The sequence below is a fragment of the Cygnus atratus genome, chromosome 6, assembly GCF_013377495.2.
Source record: "Cygnus atratus isolate AKBS03 ecotype Queensland, Australia chromosome 6, CAtr_DNAZoo_HiC_assembly, whole genome shotgun sequence".
Classification (NCBI taxonomy): Eukaryota; Metazoa; Chordata; class Aves; order Anseriformes; family Anatidae; genus Cygnus; species Cygnus atratus.
The window spans coordinates 28,971,397-28,990,595 of NC_066367.1; the positions used below are offsets into that span (position 1 = coordinate 28,971,397).

General features: G+C 37.6%; 1 protein-coding gene across 1 annotated transcript; it reads right to left on the reverse strand.

Moving 5' to 3' along the window:
• Nucleotides 1–224: 224 nt before the first annotated feature.
• LOC118259868 (cytochrome P450 27C1) lies at nucleotides 225–16,644 on the reverse strand. Its single transcript, XM_035569724.2, has 9 exons — nucleotides 16,306–16,644; nucleotides 12,247–12,437; nucleotides 10,434–10,633; nucleotides 8,859–9,068; nucleotides 7,205–7,368; nucleotides 4,840–5,006; nucleotides 3,983–4,061; nucleotides 2,855–3,058; nucleotides 225–1,080 (listed from the first exon to the last, which is right to left on the reverse strand). Exons 1-9 carry the CDS (start codon nucleotides 16,642–16,644, stop codon nucleotides 964–966), a joined length of 1,671 nt encoding a protein of 556 aa, XP_035425617.2. The 3' UTR covers nucleotides 225–963.
• Nucleotides 16,645–19,199: the final 2,555 nt, after the last annotated feature.

Sequence of the window (19,199 nt, forward strand, 5' to 3'; positions counted from 1 at the left end):
CAAATATTTCAATAAACACACTTCCGTCTTACAGAAGGCAACTGTGCACCTGCCTACGGGAACTACATGTGAAGTTTCCAGTCCTTATTGTTGAAGAACTGTGAAGATAGTTAATAGCAGTATTTTAATTAAATGATAAAAATGTAACAAATTCTTCATTTTTATTATTTACACTTGGTTTTGGCATAATATTAGCTAGAACACTGAAAGTGGCTTGTGCTGTTCCACTCAGCTTTTGCTTTGGTGATAAGAACAATGTCTAGGTTCATGACTCTACATACAATATGACATTTAAACTCTTAAGATTTTTTTTTAATCATATAGAAACTTTTTATGGGAATTATGTTTGGATAAATTGTAAATTGCTCCGAATTTTGAGTCTAGGCAAGTTGACAAGTTGTATTTTTTTCAGTCATTACTTTTCATATCGTTAAGTATATGTAGTGTAAATGTTTTTACAGACAAGAGAAAAATGATCTCAATTTCAATGTTATGTGGAAATTTTTAAAATGCACACTGGAGGACATGAAACAAAAACGCAAACTCATAAATGCAGCTAATTTGCATATATCATAGAGTAATCCTCTTGCTCTCAAACAGACTCACATGAGTAATTAACTTTTATGACAAAGCAGTGTAATAAAACTACTGAATGACACCAACATGTCTGAATTTCACTTTGTGTTTTTCAATACATGTGTTGTTACAGTTCGAAATAAAGAAAAATAGAGAATTTCAGTGCAAGGAGGAATTATTTTAGCATGTATCTTCATGCCTTTAGCATGTAATTGTCTGTTATAGGAGAGGTAACTTCTTTTATGTTCTGCTGGGTCTAAGGCAGAGCATAATACTTGATCATTTTGCCAAGTAAGTACAAACCAGAGAACACACACGATCAAACATCCATAAGATACAAGCCTGTTTCCACAAAAAACACACAAGTATTTCCAAAACAGTTGAGTCTCACTTTCTGTCAGAAAATCTCACATTGATGGAGTCTCCAGGTGTCAAAAGTCCATGGGTTTTGGCATGAACTGGTTCAGTTTTGGGAGAAATGTTGATTTCAAAATTCTGAAGCAACTATAAAGACAAATAAGACAAGTATTAGAAAACCTGAAAAAATACAGATGAAGATTAGATGAAGAATTCAGAAAAGAAAATACAAGAAACCGTCACAAACAAAATTTCTGTTACCAATTTATGTCTTCTGTTCCACTGAGTGCTGTGATTCCCACACAGAGAGAGAAAAAAAAAAAAAAAAGTTGAGCTATCAGTCTGAACTATCAAAGAAATGAAGGCCTATTTCAAACCTTGTGAGCTTTCAAACCTCTACGTGCTTTTTATTTTAAATCAATACGTACAATTATAAAACAAATAAGTAAGCCCCAATTTCATTGCATGCATTTATCGTCCTGGGCAGATGCAAAAACAAACATGAAACAGGACTATCCAGTGCACCAAGTGAAATGTTCATAATAAGGCAAGGAAACAGATACAAGATCCCTTCCTGAATAGAACCACTCTAATTTGTGGTTCAGTTGCAAACATAAATCATAGAAATGGTGGGCTAAAACAAACCTCAAGAGGTTCTAGCCCACCACTGTTTGAAGCTGAAGACAGAATACTTCAGGTACCTTTTTTTTTTTTTTTTTTAAACAGCTCTGCATGCATTTTATAGGTACTTTCATCTGGAACAAGTTTTATTAATTGTTAGAATAGGACATGTGAAAAATACTTCCTGAAGTCAGAAGACATGATTCCTTCTATATCCGTGACATTAGATAAGTAATCAAGTCAAAGAAAGAAATGAGACTGGTCTGACAACTTCTCGTCAATCAGCTCCATGCTTTGTGTACTACTATTTTTAAAATGCTTAAATATCTTGGTGCTTGTAAATGAGCTGTATAGTATTTTGTTTCAATTTCTTCCCAGAAAACAAAAGCAGGATCTCTATTACTTCCTTCATCCTCCTCTTCAAAAGGAGGCAACTATGTTTGCTTTATTCAGTCCCCTGAGAGCTATCTCACTCTGAGTTCTGAAAGACAGTTGCTAATTGTTTAAAGATTGCTTTAGGTGCTTACTTAAGGAAATTTAAAGGCAAATTTAATCAAGTTTTGCTTTAAATAGATAAAATGTGGATAAATACAGTTATAGTTAAGTAACTATATATAGTTTCCAAATCCTTGAGTTTTGACAGCACAATCCCATTTCAGTATTTGAGTTAAAGGGAGCCTTGTAAATGACAAAAACTGGAGCAGCTGTTGGGAAACTTTAGGTCATGGAACAACGGAAAACAATATACATTAATATGTACTATTTACTTATGGAAATATATGTGTAGCTATATATAAAATGATAATAAAGTAAAATTAGAAGAAGGAAAAAGAAGGGACAGAATAACCACAGAAAATAGAAAAAAAAACACAAGAATTTAATCTCACTATTTATCATAACACAATGGTCAGAACAAGGATATAAAAAACATTTCACCTCTTCTTATGTATTGAGTTCTTTGTAAATAAAATACTGTAACTGAGCAGGTAACCATCCTAATATACGTTAAAGAAGGCTTATAAAAACCTTCTGTACTAAATCCATACATTTCCTTAATAATATTACCTTTAGTTTTACTTCATTTGGATTATGAAGATTTTTTCTTCTGCCATGTAGTTTAACTAGTATGCTACTCTTTAAGCATGATTATTTTCAATTTTAAGCCTTTGCAGAACAAGCATGCTAGACAACACTACAAAACAATGTTTTTGTGCACAATAAGATATCCAGAAACGGTATACATAGAAAAAAATCATACCAAAACATTTTTCTTCTTCTAATGCTCTCATACATTTCTAACCTGAATCAGTGCAAGATGAATTTCCAGTTCTGCAATTCTTTTTCCAATACAACTTCGAATGCCATAACCAAAGGGGATGGAACCAAAATTGTCTACTCTGTCCAAATTATCTTTCCTCAGCCAGCGCTCAGGTCGAAACTCATTTGCCATTGGGAAATTCTCTTCACTGTATGAAGTCGCATAATGACAGAGTGCCAGCTGTGTCTAAAGAAATAAATGTTATTTATACTTATCTAACTCCAATACACACACACACAAAACAGTGCTTTTATCACTTTAAGGTTATAAAAATTAAGTATCTTTGAGTAATTCCAGGAAAACAAACAAACAAACAAACAAACAAAAACAATTAGAGAAGATCAATGAGGAAGGAGATCGGAGCAAAAGTCCCGGGAGCTGGGAATTGTCTCAAAAAGGTATTATGAGAGAAAGGGAAAAGAGACAGGATAATGGAAAGAGAAATAATGGAAGAGCAATAAAAAAACATCTCAGGGGAAAAAAAAAGAAGCTATAATAAATGTGATGATTCCAAATAAGTTCTAAGGGAAAAAAAAAAAAAGGGATATTTAATTATATTAAGAATCCTGAATGTTTCGAAGCAGTGTTGCTCCAACACAGAAGTAAAAAGGGACTGTGTAGTCAGCTGGAAGAGTTACACAGTTTTACCTGGTTCTGTGTGTAATATTTGAACAATAGAAGGAAATATCCATAATTTTAAAAGGAAATCAAGGTTTCTAAAAAGGGAATTAATAGGCAAAGAACTAGAAAAACTGGCAAAAATAATGAAATTCATACTTTTTTTTTTTTTAAATAAAATTCTAACATTGCACAGAGATGTTTTCAACAGATTCCACCCTCAAGAATATCAAGAACAAGCCACAAGGTTAAACTTGATTAGCAGGTGAGGAACCAAACCTATTAAAACAACAACAACAAACAAACAGCAACAAGTCAATTATAAAATCAATTTTTGTCATATACGTGGGTATTGTTATAACATTTTTGTCCTAATGCTCTAGGTCAGTGAAATCTTTTGAAATCAGTGAAGTGTAAATATGCTGCAACAGATTACATCTCAGATACAAAAAATAAACCCTGTTCTCTCCAGAAAACTGCAACAGAACCTACCCCTTTAGGTATCAAGTATCCTCCAACAATCAAATCTTTCTGGGTCACTCTTCCATTTCCTGGCAACACTGGGTATAACCTAGAGACAAATATTTAAGAGAATTTCAAGAGTAATAACTAATACAACGTAAAAAGTTTAGTTTCCAATCTAACATGCATTCAGAGCGCAAAGGTTCTTTGAAAGTACAGATCAGTTGGGAGATAAAAAGACCTTGAAGCATCTGTGAGAATATCACTAACACCTGAGAGAAGTATATGAACTAGTAATTGGAGGTTGAGCTATTTGATCTATACGTTTATTTGCTTTATACATGTACAAACGTGCAATCAGTTGGTCAAGCTGGAGATTTTTTTTTACTTTTTTTTTTTTTTTACACTACAACGAGATGAAAAACACTTGTTGATGCCTTCTTTAACACCCTCTTACTCCTCTCACCTCACTATGAACATTTGGTATAAACATAAAAAAAAAAAGCACGTCACATGCCTTCAATTTAAGAAGCTTAAAATGAAGAAGCAAAGTACCACTTTGTAGTGTGGGGGGTGGAGGAGAGTAGGTTATTACAGTCCTTTCTACAGACTAATACTTAAAAGGCCAAAATCAAACTTTCAATTACCCGCCTTAACAGACATGTCCTAAATATGTGATACTAATTTTACCATACTTAAAAAGCATTAAACATTATATAAACTATCATATTTCATTCCCTGGATATCCTTGGACGCAATACTGCTACAGTAAGTAAAAGCAGAAGGAGCAAATAATAAATATCAAATACAAACATTAGCATTGACTCAAAATTCATTACAACCAAATGGAATTATTTTTTTTAATTAACAATTACAAAAACCCTTACCTCAGGGTTTCTTTCAGCACAGCTCTAATCAAGGGCAATTTGGGAACATCAAGAGCAACAGGAACTTGGTCTTTCCCCAGGTTATTGAGTATTTCTTCATAAACACGTTGTTGAACCTCAGGGTGCTTTGCCAACAAGTATGTTGCCCAGGACAAAGTAAAAGAAGTCTGAGGAAGAAACCACTACCATCATCATTAAGTCCAACAAGAGTAGATTAAAAACAATTTCAAGCCAAGAAAAGCAAAGTTTTCCCCTATGTGTTTTATGTTTATGGTTATAAAACTGACTGGTAATGATTAACATCTGGATTCAATGGGATGTTGTCAGACTCCACTATCTCCTCCTTCACCCCTTTTCTGCCCAAATATCCTCCATATATCAAAACAATCCATGCTGATACTTTCTCAGTGAAATATTAAAAAGTAACAGAAAAAGCAAATGCAAACAAAACTACATAAACAATACTGAAACCTAAACACATTAAACAGCAACCTGTGCTGTTCTTAGCATCTTACAGCATTTAAGACAGATTGTTAACTCTACCTTAATTTTCTTGAATAATTTTAAAATGTGTTTTTCTACTTGCATAATGAAGACAGACAACCAGTTTCACTTTCTTAGCAGTAAACAGTTTCATTTTTAGCTTCTCACTCATTGGTACAGCAAAGCTGAATATCACATTGTATGGGTATGGGTTTAAAAAAAAATAAAGCTGGAAATGTCTAAATTGCTCTTAAATGCAAGCCCCAAATAAGAATGCAAATTCATCATGATGGTGACCTTTTATATCATGTTCAAACTGGGGTATAGTGCTAGAAGTAATTCTCAGAAGCTTTATTTTCTTCTTCTTGTAATATTGAGTGGTTGTCCCCTGCTAAATACAACCCTGCCCTATTCCTCTCAGAGCTCAGAGGAGCTGGCAGTTGTGCCAACTGCATACAAAACTTCCTGTGATGTAAACACTGTTTCTTCCCTGGTTCCCAGCTCCTTCATAACCTCTTAAAAATTAGCACTTTTCCAGGGACAGGCAAAACGCTTTGTAGCCAAAAGCTGCCTTACAATTTTGTTGAAAGCTTTTATAACCCTCTAAACCTCCTTCATTTTCTGGGATAAAATGAGATCTGAAATGACAGCAGAAGGGGATAAAAAAGGTTCCCTCAAGTTCTGTCTTGTGCTGGGAAATGAGGAAATCACAAGTGCCATACTCTCACAAAATTGTTGCCAGCTGAGAAAGCTGCGTCAAATGGAAAGAGAAACTCATTGGCATGAACTTGAACACTGTCCTTATAACTTACTGAAAACTTTGTCACACTAAAAATGGAAAATTAAAGGTCTGAAAGATCAGAAAATGAATAGGAAGAATAACTGTGCTTTACTTAAGAGCCAAATATCAAAAAGCTCTCTAAACTCATAAGCCCGTGGAATATTTAACCAACAGAATGATCTTCAGCACATAAGCTTTACATATGCTCCTTACTTTGGAACTCAAAAGTATTATCATTTTGTTTTGTTTTGTTTTCCTTAGAAACCTTACAGACTTTTCTTAAATTAAAAAAAAAAAAATCTGTATTCGATTATCGAGGTTTTTTTTAAAAAAAACTTTAAAGATACTTTTTACTTAATCTTTTTTTACTTTAAGATTATGAAACACAGTCCTACATAGCGCTCTATTACATAGTAAAGCTTTTTTTAAAAAGTTTACATTCATTTATAGTAACACTGTTCACTGATACTCTAAATCCATATATATAGCATATACAATACAGTAATTCTTATTTTCTTATTCTTCTGATTGCCTTGCTGCAGTCAATGCTAAGCTACACTGATTCCATGTAACAGGACTGAGAAGAAGGGAAGATATATACATGGCTTTTACATTTGGCTGGATGACAAATGCATCATTTGGTCTAGCTTGGCACACTTGAAATGTTTCCCTAGGGGTAACATACCTCGTCCTCCAGTTTAATTAACGCTGAGCGCCAGCACCATGACTCTGCCTCAGACTGGCTGACTGTTGCCATCCCAAGTAGAGGTAGAGTGAACTCATGCCTGACCTATGTCAGTGCTGGGCTAACATCCCCCTTCTGTGCCTGTGGCCCCCATCCTAACTGCAGCAGAAACCAGGCACCTGATCCAAAATACGTGTCCCAGTTGATTTACTACTGACTTCATTCCAGTAGGGAGATTAGACAGAATAGCAAGTTATTTTCTATCGTGTAAAACATATCATGACTTAAATGTGTCAGAAATTATGTCCTTAAAAACAACACACACATCCCTCCTGTACTCCCAAAGGTAGCTGTGGATGGTACTGTGAATTGATTTACAAAACAACTGTGCTCAATAAAAATGATAACAAGCTTACTGTGTCCACTCCTGCCAGCAGCATTTCAGTCATATTGGCATAAATCTCCTCCAAAGTAAGCTCCTTACTCACTAGGAGGTATGTAAGTAGCCCACCATTCACTTCTTCTCCTTGGTCCAGTTGAGACTGAATAGCCTTCAGTTTGTTGTCAACATGGATTTGACCTTTGGGATTCAAAAAAATTGTTAGGCCTCCGTTTCTATTTTTCAGCTGGTTCCATTCAGTAACTTCAGTTCCGCTACTCCCTTATGCTATACTACATAGCCATAAACAGATAAAATATTTTAAATCTATTTTCTCAGGGAAAAGATTAAAGCATGGTGGTGTAGGTCCTTGGGTACTCGTGATAAGGAAAGACTGAGCTGATAGGAACCTTGGTGACTCTCAGCTCGAGAATGCTGAGCATGAGGAGAGGACACAAGAGGCTGTAGATTCTGACTAGAAGCGAAGGAAGCTCAAGGTCAAGTTTTACGCCCACCTGGCTTGTTTTCTGATGACTCTGCAAGAAGTGGTGACCTGTGCAGAGCGTGCTGCAAGTCAGCACACAGCGGCTGTTACAAGATGTTAGCGGCAACCAGGAGGTCAAAGCCACAGAACTGAATCACACTGAAGACAAAGATGAGGAGCATCAAGTAATAACAAAAATGGAAAAACTTCAGTGAATGATATTTCCTTTTGAATGATTTTACCCACAGTCCCATTTATACCTTTGTGACTACAAACATTTTCAGTGAAACAAGTGCTTCAAAGGTGAAAACTCCTCTGAAAGTGAATGTCTCACAGAATGAGCTTACAAAAAGAACTAGAATCGACATATTCCTTTTTGAATCCTTCACAAATACACACGTCGCAGTGATATTCACCATTTAATTCCTTTTTCCATGATGGAATTAAAGAAAGAAGTAGCATAACAAGTTTCAAATGGAACAAATTCCTCAAGAACAGTTTTTCACCTACTTTTAGCTGAAGTCTGCTCTTGTTTTTAACCCACAAAAGGGAAAGAGAGAACTTTTCCACTGGAAATAATTTAAAAGTGGCAGTGTAAAAAAGTACAATGTGTTTTTCAGAAAACACAACCATACCAGCATTAAACAGATTCCCTAATGCTTACTGTAAGTACAGATCAATACATATAGGCAGGTTAAAAAAATAAGAAACTTAAGAATCTGCTCTGAAAAAGACCTACACAGACCTACCTAGACAAATAGTGTTAATAAAATAAATACACAGATGCATGCAGTTTCCTAAAATTAGACAAGGAAAGAAGGTTCAGACCTCTGAAATACTCCAGAATATTAAATATATACATATATATATATCAAAGATAACTCCTCCTTTTTACTCAGATGACTGAAAGCTGAATCATAAAGTAGTATAAAATGCTTTATTTAAAAAAAGATACTGCAGTACAGTGCTATATTTCTACATCAACTTCTGTGTTTGTATGTGTATATTTAAACTTCACAATGAGTTTAGTTAAATTATTGCTCTGATCATTAGTTAGTATTTCAGGTGGGGTTTTGTTTCATTATCACAGCATCTCTTCCGCCGCAATGCCTCCTAATAATTTTAGGTGAGAAATACAATAAGTCCTGTTCAAACACACAAAGAACCTGCAGGAAAACAGCAGAACTTTTCTACTACTAAATCTTACTAAATTTGAAGAGTCCGTCCCAGGATCTGCAGAACTCTTTCCAGGGTTTTGGAATAAGAGGACGAAGCCATTTGGGAATAGCACCTGCATACATAGTGGTCTTAAACATACTAAACATCAATTCCAGAGCCTCAATATATTCAACAGTCTGCTGTGGGATGTTGTTTTCCAGGCAGCCCAACCGGCATTCATACAGAATAGTTGCCACACCTGCACATACGAGATCAAAGAATTTGGTATACACTTCCATATACAGATATTAATAAGGTGAGGAATTAAAATTCTAACATAATTATAATCTTAATTATTCTAATTTCCAAAAGCTTTGTTACTATCACTGCAGCTGTGAGTAGATAAAAATTTAAAACAGTAAAAAAAGTAAAAATCCTAGCTAAACATCCCAGAAAGACCGTGGCTACCATGTCAGTAATGTTCAGCATGAGAGGACAGTCAGGAATTCCAAGAGAAGCAGAACAGCCCTTCATTTTCATGCGTCTTTTATTTCTCTTGCACATCTTTCAGCAGCTGCCAGTTCTTATGCGTTCTTTTATTGTTTAGATAGACTTTTCAAAAAATCTAACACACTGGTTCTCTGAACAGTTGACAGTGAGTTGATCAAAAATGCAGTTGATATAGGAAATAAATGAGTGCCAGGCACAAGTTATAAATAAAAAGCTAAAAGAATGTGAAGAATTTAACTTGCCAGTTAGAGTGAATCTGTAAGCTCAGAGTTTAAAATTCCATAAAATTTGTAACTTAGTTGAATGTGATTTTTAGACATTAATAATGTAGAACAGACTCAGATTAGTTTGCCAAACAGACAGCCATTTGATGCAGCATCTTCATAGGTGAGCAATTTTGAAGTTCTTGCAAAACTGAAGTTATTTGGATGTCTGTCAGCAAAGAGTGCCTGTGTTTTTAAAAGGTACTATATATAACAGGATCAGGCTGTACGAAGCCAGTCAAAGGAATGTGTGAATGCATATCACCATTAGATCTCTATAAGAACACAGGAAATCCTACACTAGTGGAGGCCGGAGTTCCATCTAGCACAACATTCCTTCGTTAATAGTAGCCAGTGCCAGGTGATTTTAAGGCAAGCATAATCTCACACTTGGTATGTTGTAGGCAGGGAAAAGCACTATCTTTTCCCACAACATACTATGAACAGAATTTAAATAGTGATTGCTGATCTGGAAATTGGCCAGTAGACTGTTAAATTAACATGTCTTAGAAAGCAAATCATTAGAAGGTTAACACTCTTATTCTTGAGAAATTTATATAGAAACATGGAATATTGAAACTGGTCAGGGCCCTGTCTGCACATTTTGCCTATGTGTCAGCATTTCCACAGTAACTGTCCCTTATTACAAAGTATCATCTGCTTGGAATCGACAAAGGAATTCCACCAATAGCCACTGCCTTCAGTAGGAAGGTATCTGAATGCAAACTGTAAAGCTTCCCATTTCAGATTAATCACGATGGGGTAAAAGTCATTTATGACAAAAATACCTAAACATAAGCACATCATTTTACATCAATTTTCGCCACAGATGTTATACAGCTCAGACCTACCTTCCATTGAATACTTGAAGAAAAGGTTGTTAACATTGGTCACTGTTTCCCCATCATCCTCTTGACTTCTGAGGGTGTGGATCCTTTTAATCAAATCCGTGATAACTTCATTGACTCCTCCAGAGTAAACAGCCACATCTTGGGGTTTCAGAATTTTTTGCCTCAGTACACTTCGCATTTTTAGCCATTGTTCCCCCTCCCTAGAAGAAATTATTAATGTCTACACACAACTGTTCTTAACAATCACTAGCTCAGGGAGAGCTCTGAAATGACAACTGTTTATATTATTAAGATGAAAAATTAAGTAGTGAAATGAAAATAACGGAGTTATGATAACATATACTCGTTATTATGCTCCTACATTTTCATTTCATACTTATTGCATGTTCACATTAGAATTCAGTGTTGCAAAATGTCTATATATCTGAAGGCAATCTTTGGGTGACAGAACTTGTCAACTCAGTGTTCTGAACTTGACAAGTGCCTCCAAATTAGTTTTAGTAGTACTTAACATAAGAAATTTAGATTTGCACAATTTTCTTACTAAAATTACTTTGAATAATTATTTGAATGGATAGTTTGCAAACTTGCTTTTGGTTAGAAATGGTACTTAATTGTCAAAGGTAGGTATCACATCCAGATCTGACAAATCAAAAATTTAAGCTAGTACTGTATATCCCATTATTGATAAATCACTTTCAGTTATGTTAATTCTAAATCTACAAAGAAATAGGACAACAGACTGAGCTTTGAGAAACTATTTACAGATAAAGCCTCCTTTAGGTATATTTTGAAATCTTTTTGTTGAAGACTAGAATTCTGAATTGTAGCATCTGCCTGCTTGATACAAGCAGAATGGTTGGGAACTGTGGCTCCAGGGATAACTTTCAATTCCTCATGAAGACAGGCAACTGTCTTTAATGAATTTATTCTGAATTGCAATGTATTTCCCATGATTTTTTTTTTCAACTGGAATAATGCTGCTGTAAGGTACAGAAACTTACTGGCCAGCAGCAAAATTTAATCTCTTTAACAGACACTTTCTGAGTCTCTCTTGATTTAAGTTCTCCTCACACAAAATATCAAGGAACTGTTAGATTGACTCTGCAGCGCAGCGTAAGATTTGAGGCTGTAGTGCCACCATTAAAGAAATAAACTGGCCATGACTCAGGAAATCAGTTTCCCTCAAAATAAACAACCTATGTCAGCGCTGACTGTGAGCAGTTCCTGGTGGCAAACAACCACACCCACACATGTACTGTCCGTTTATGCAAGCTTTAAAGCTAGATGACTTTTCTACAATCAGCCATGTACAAAAAGATACATCTGCATGGGGATGCACTACAGTATAAATTTATGATACAGTGACTTCTCTGCATTAATCTAGTGAGAGGACACTTTGATGACCAATAAAGTTAAGGTGAACCCAAGTCAGCAAGTCCACACAACACACTGCCAACTTGTTGCAGTCATCTGGATCTGAAGCAGATCAAAAAATCTTATTTGTGCAGTGTTATGCCAAGGCTAGTAAGCCCTGCTCTTATATACTGCTTCCAGAAAATCAGTCCCTAAGAATGTTTTAGTGTGAGGTAGCTCATTCCACATTCAAACTATGCATTGTTACCAATCCTTTGAAAATTTACAGCAGAATAGACAATTCACTATAAATTGATACCCTCCTCCTCCCCCTGCTAAACATACAAATATTTTCATGCAGAAGAGAATGAATTCCCAGATGACCAGTACAGTCCTTCAGAAAAATCACTACAGTTTTACAATAAAACTTAGAAAATGAAGGGATAACACCACTTACGCAGAAATAAGTCCCGTTGCTCTTCCTCGCAAGTCTCTGTATTCCTGCCATGATTCCATGTTAGCTCTTTGTGGTGCTCTACCTTCTGCTCGGAGGACTTGAGCAACCATATCTCGATCTGCAATGGATACAACAAACTGGGGACCAAAGTGAGACTTGAAGATCTTTCCGTATTCCTGAGTGTGTTTTTGCTACAATATCACCAACAAAGAGAAACAGAAGTAAAGTATTACTAAGGAAAATCAACAGAAAAGGAAACTGACAATTTGTCACACAGTGACAATTAACGCATTGCATCTAGAGCTCGATTCCCAGTTTTCCCATCAAGGAATGGTTTGAAATGTCACGGGAATGCATTGAAGTATTACTGTGAAGTATTCAGCAGGAAAACAGAGGGGTCACACTGTTCAGGACCCCTGACTGAAAATACCCAAAGCTCTAAGGCGCACAAGTGCTAGTGAAACCAAATACCCAGAAAATCAAAGGACTTGGGGCACTTAAAAGCACACGTATCTTCAGATCAAGTAAGAAAGAATGTCTGAAAAAAAATGGAAAACAAGGAGGTAAGTAGGGTGAATTTGAAAGTATAATACAGAGGTATAATAACTTACTTGCAATGTCTTCTGTAAACAGACTTACTCTACCAGTTCATTCTTTACAAAAAAAAAAAGTGTATAGTTTCTTACATCTAAGCTAGGATGATGATAGCATAACAGCCTAGTGAAAAAAGTATATTTTAGGACACGTTCATCAATGGCAAACTTTGGAGAAAGCCACACATTAATTCTGAAAAAGGAAGGAAAAGTTGAAGTGTTATTCCTGCAGTGAGGTTTGGTTGTTGGGCGATTGATCCACAAGTTGTATGATTCAAGCTGGAGGCAAGCAACAGGCAATTAAACAGTAAGCGATGTGTCACTGTCTGAGGAAATCTTACTGATTATTTTAAACAAATTTAATTACAATATTGTTGTGAAACGAAACAACTCCCAGGAATTCACTTGGAGTAGAGGTTCATCATCATGTTCGGAAAAAGAGTCTGCAAAGGAGTTGTCAAAATTTATCATTAGGACTTTAGATTTAAGACAGTTCAAGGTCTTAAAGGTTTTATTTCTCTTTAGAGTAGCAAAGTAAGTTAAATTGACCAAATTTGACATGTTACTTGCATCTAACCTAAAGGCATCTGCTTGCAGTTATGTTTGTTATAAATCAGACAAGTCTGATACAACTAAGCTAGTGAAAATCTAGTGTTGACCCACGATTAATTTATGAGATATGTTTTAATCAGTACTGGTTACAGAGATGAAACTTTTAATTGCCAACAGTAAATTTAAGACATATGAATTGCTCTTTACCATACGGTACCAAGTGCTTATTAAAACATATTTATTTTTGCGTACTTTCCAAATAAAACATGAGTTGTGCAATTGTGGTCTCTGACAGTCTCCACTTGACCACTTTCGGAACACATTGGCCAATTTCAGCCAAGTTTAAACACAGTTAAAGGTCTCCTACAACTACATTCTTCCCATTTCCAACAACCAGCATCTGGATTCAAATGATACATAAACATCTGCCACCCTGACAAGGGATATGCAGCAGTGGGAACTCAACCATTAACCATTTCTGTTTGTCTCCTGCTAACCAAACATCACATGCAGACCAATTGGTGATGAAAAAACATTCCCAAAGCAGCTCTTGCCCCAGAGGTATTTTAAGGAACACTGAAGAAATTTAGAGACCAAGAGGCTTTAAGGCAAGCTTGTGGTGGGAGATGAGTGCTGTAAGGAAAATGCATTGGGGCAAGGGGGATACAGATCACCAATCCCACAAAAAGAGGTTCAACAGATTTGATATTTATGGAACTGACTGTTTTTATCCACTCATGGTAAGGGATTTATCATGTAGGGATGATAAACTTTACCAGAAAGTAAACTGTCAATCGAGTCAATCCAACATATATCAGTTTTAAAACAGAAATGGATGAGGACTTCTTGTGTTTTCAGCAGAATGGTGATCACTGTATCAACTTGATGTTTAAAGAAATGCCTGGAATTTCTTTTCCATATTTTCTGTCACAACATAGGTTTTCTTTCCCTTATTCCAGACGTTAAAAATATTACACTTGAATGTCTCATACCATTCTCACACCATTTCACACATCATAAATCCAAACTGTCAGCATCCAAACCCCTTCCCCTCACCTTTATTTTCTTTATACTCGTACAGTACCGAAGAGACATGAGATCTGACCCCCATCAAATTAAAAATACTTTTCCTTCATCATAATTGCTGTGGGCATTACTGCTTTGGCCAGGACTAACTGGAATCATGTTACCGAGAACAGAATCTCCTTTGTGAAAAACGCCCGGCTTCCCCACCCCTTCTGCATATAGCGTACGAGTGCTTGTGAGCGCCAAAGGACATCGTTTAAGTAGCTGTGCTGGTTACCAAAGGGTTTCAGATTAATTCATTCCTGATGTGCACTGCATTGTTAAATTTAACAGACTGTTATTAAGCCGGCTAATGCCTGCCTGCATCCAGCATGTTTGCAAACAGGCCAGCCGTGATTTGCAAAGTGATTTTTGAGACTCTAAATAGAATAAAAACTGGTGTTGAGTTACAACTCCTCCATGTCCTTTCTCCCGCTTTCCTTTCTATGAATAATGTTCACTTAAGAAGAAAATTTCTTATTCAGCTAGCAGTAGTGAAAAGCATACACTCTTTATCTCTTCTTACATTCTTTCTAATAGATTGAATAATTTTCGTTGTGTTGACTTGCGTACTTATCTCAAGGTAGCCTTGAATTCGGTGTACAAGGTAGGATTTTAGTGTTACAATACTATGGTGAGTGCCTCACAAATTCTGTGTGCCACCAGAGCAGTAGTGAAATACAGTAATATAAGAAATATAGCGTAAGAACACACTTTAGCAATTATAAAGAGAAGTTTATCTGCATGTACCTGTTAGGAAGTAATTAAGTCAAATAATTCAGCAGCAGCAGCAATATAGAGCTTGGCCGCCATCACACATGGCTCACCAAACACTGAGGAGCCTGACACTTTTTAGATTAAAAAAAAAAATATCTAATCTAATTTACCTCAATGATAACTACAACAAAGCCAGCCAAACCCGAGGAATTTATTAGCTCCCCCAGCGCCTAATTTCCTGCCTTTTCCTGCCATTTTTCCCCCTCCACACACCCCGCTTCCTCAGCCCACCCTCAGCAGGGCCAAGGGAAGGCGGCTGAGGCCGTCTCCGCTCCCCCGAGGCCCCGGGGGTCGCTGCCCGCCCGCCGCGGTCCCTCAGGGAGCCCCCGGCCGCCATCACATCGCGCCCCGTTTCCCGCCTCCCCGCCCGCGCCCACGGGGCCGCCGAGCCGCGACCGTTGGCCCCCCCCCGGCTCCAGGGAGGTTTCAAACCGCCCGCCTCCTGCTGAGGGGAGGGAAGGAGGACCCGGCCAGGCGGCTCTGCGGGGTGTATTTATACAAGGGGAGGCCAGGGGAAAGGCGGGGGCTGGGAGACAAAATGGTCTCTGGCTACGGCGGGGGACCGCCGTCAGGGAGCTCGCCCCCGCTGCCTGAGGGAGCTGAGGCGCCTCAGCGCGACCGGGGTTGCCCCTGCCTCAGGGGGGTGCTATGGTGTGAGAGCCGAGGAAAGCCCGCAAATAGGTAATTTGCAAGTCTGTGAAGCAGCCCAGTTCCAAAAAATCCCTTTTTTTTTTTTCTTTTTTTCTCCCCCGAAGAGTCTAAGGCAGCCACGTACACGCATAAAGATGAAAAGAAAGAGGGAGCTCCAGGAGCGGGGCTACGCGCACAAGGGGAAGGGGGGAGCTCCTCAGAGGATGCCCGCCCGGCTGAAAGCCCCGTGCTTGACCGAGACAAAACCGCTAAACCTCCATCCGAAGGGACGCGGAGATTGAATGGGGCTCCTCCTGACCCTGGCTCTTTCATAACAGGAGCGCGGTGCTGCTAGCTCGGGGGTTGAGCAACGTTTTGTGAGGGAAAAGCCGAAGTAACCCCGGCGGGACTAAAATCTACGAAATCTCCAACTCGGCTGTACCTGGATCTCATGAATGCGGCCGAAGCCGTCCTTCCAGAAGAACTCGTAAAGATTGTAGAGGGTGTTGGGTCCCGGCATTTCCTGCAGGCTCTTCACCCTGCCGAGCCGCTGCCGGGGGGGCTCCAGCAGCCCCCCTGCGTCCCCCGAGCCCGCCGCCGGCCCCGGGGCTTTGTTGGCTGCCGCCCCCGGCGACTTGTCCGGCACCTCCAGCGACGGGCTGCTGGAAAGCTTGGGCAGCTGGTGAAACCCGCAGGCAAAAAGCTCCTGGTAGAAGTAAGTCCTCTCCCATTCAAGTGGCTGCTTGCATGCCGTTGTCAAAACTCTCGTGAGGAAAGACATGGCTTAATTTCAGGAAGGTCCACTTTGTTCCCACAGCGGCTTGTTATGCGGTTGCTTTCCTCGCTGCCTGCTTTAACTTGTACAAGCAGCACTTCTCCAAACTCTTACTGCATGAGCATCAGTTTACACAGACCATTATTTAACGCTCCCTCCCCTAGGGCTGGAAAAGGGGGGTGGGTCTGGGATGAGACTTGAATAGAACGAACCTATTATTTTGTATAATTCAAATCAGATAAATTTGCCCATTAAACATGCAGCCAAAGTGTAGTTTTTCCCTCTTTCCCTAGTTGACAAAATCTCACACGTGGATTATCTCAACTTTCTCCTTCATCGAGAAGGTAGGTTTAGATTTATATGAAAACATTTCTACATCTGCATACAAGTAGCAATGGTTTTCCACAGTAACATTACAAACATTTCCTGTAAATTACAATACCCAGGGATGTTATTTGTATTACAGATTAGTCTATCTTTTGGATATGGTAAACCTCATAAGCAGCTTGTGTCAGCTTTTGTAGAAAATAACCTTTTAACTGCATACAGACTTCCTTACCACAGCTTTTCTCAATTCAGTTGCATCAGTTTATAATAATACACAGAGAACCTGAGCTCCAACCTGTTCTGCACAATTTCGAAAGCCTTTGTGCTATCTTCATACCCATTTCTGTATGCTTCTGAAAGTATTAGTGATAATCTGTAAAAATTTGATTATCTCCAGGAACGATGTGGGAGATCACCTCAGTTAAAAGTGAATCAGAAGCTCAGGTTAACACTTGAGCACAGAGGAACATCTCAAGCAAGATTCACATTTACGGAACTTACTTTTCCAGCAGTTTAGTCACAACTAAGTTTAATGAGCTCTGTTTTCCTTGTATTCTCTATATTTTTCTACATTTGTATTTTGGGAGGCACAATCTAATTTGTATATATGCTTCATTTTATCACTGAGGACAACTCCACTGAAATAAATCTCTCTCTTGAGTCAGACGTGCATCATGCTCTTGGTAGATAGAGCATTAAATATTGCAGGAATAAAAGGCACATGATAAACAGTCTTAATATCTATAAAGTACATACTGGTTTAAGCTAAACTAATGTCTTTAAAATAGACTTCATTATATTTAAAAAGGTCCAGAGAAAAGCAACAAAAAAATTAGAGGCTTTTAAACAATGATATATAGAAGAGGTTGAGAGAGTTATTTCATCTGCTAAAGATGACTGCCAGGGGCATAACAACTGACTACAGATGTATACATCTTTTGTTAAAAAGAGACGTATATCCGAGGAAAGGAAAAAATAATCGTCTGAGTTTGCGGCAACGAATTTCTTGGTTAGATTTTCAGGTAGCCTTGCTATCTCAGATATTTCTGGGGTCTCCTAGATATTTCAGATAGCCAAGCTACCCCAGGAAGTTATGTAACTGCTATCACTGAACTTTGTAAGAACAGATATGATAAACATCTGTCAGGCACAGTCTGGGCGTATCACAGTCTAGATTACCTCTGGGGTTTCCTTTTACCATCTACAATTCTGCATGGTGTAGCTACATTATTTCTTTAACATTTCTCTAAATGTTGGTTTTGGAAACACCATTACTTATAAAATAAATACTTCTGGGAAAAAAAAGAAAAAACAGCTGGTAAATGTGGAATTCAGAAAAAGTTTATAATTGTAGGAGAAAGGCTAATTCCATGCCTTGCTTAGGGACAGGGGAGGAGAAGAACAACCGTGAGTATCTCTCAGAGCAAACAGTAGATGCACTAAGAGATGCCTATAGTGGATTTAAAAACAACATTTATTTATTATATAAGAAAGATGGACAGAAGTCCTAAAACATGCAGTGAACAATCCAAACTAAATTATCTAAATTATATTTCCCATATTCTAATATCAATATCCATAAAAAATTAAAGCTACCAAACAGCAAATGATGCCCCTGGATTCTAAGTCAACATATAAAATGAAGAGAATATGAGTTCACTTTGCAACCAACACTGATACAATCCTTTAGCTATACACGTTAAGAGTTATATATGAGTTTTAAAAATATATTCTTAATATCAGTGATAATAATTTGCAATTGATTTTTTTTGAAGTTTATGCAGTTCTCCAGTTTTAAAAAATGGTTTTTCATGTTCTAATTTCTAGATTGATGGAGGGAATACATGCACTCTTCCTAAAAATTGCTTTTTAGCATCTATCAGTATGGTAAGTATTTTATATCAGTCAAACACCGTTAATATCACGCAAAGCATCTGCATCTCCTTCTATTAGTATACTAGTGAGAAACTCAAGATATATTATACTGTAAGACTACAATTTTGCAGCTGGCACTAGCTTTCTCTGGTCATACATTTTTGCAGTTAATTCCATATTTGGACATTCAGTTCCCTCCCCCCTCCCCCTTGCTTCACAATGAATTACCCCTTTTTCATGACATTAATTGTAAGAGAGAGTTTTTCTAGCCAACCCACTTGAAAAAGAGTTTCAGAAGTTTTGTAAGTACGTCACCAGAACAATACCTGTTTTTCCTCTGAGGAGTTTCTGGAGGTGGC

Coding starts and splice junctions, on each gene's coding strand:
- LOC118259868 (XM_035569724.2), bottom strand. CDS start 16,644: ATGTCTTTCCTCACGAGAGTTTTGACAACGGCATGCAAGCAGCCACTT. Junction 4,062..4,839: donor GTGCTGAAAGAAACCCTGAG/GTAAGGGTTTTT, acceptor ATTTGTCTCTAG/GTTATACCCAGTGTTGCCAG. Junction 3,059..3,982: donor GATACTTGATACCTAAAGGG/GTAGGTTCTGTT, acceptor TTATTTCTTTAG/ACACAGCTGGCACTCTGTCA.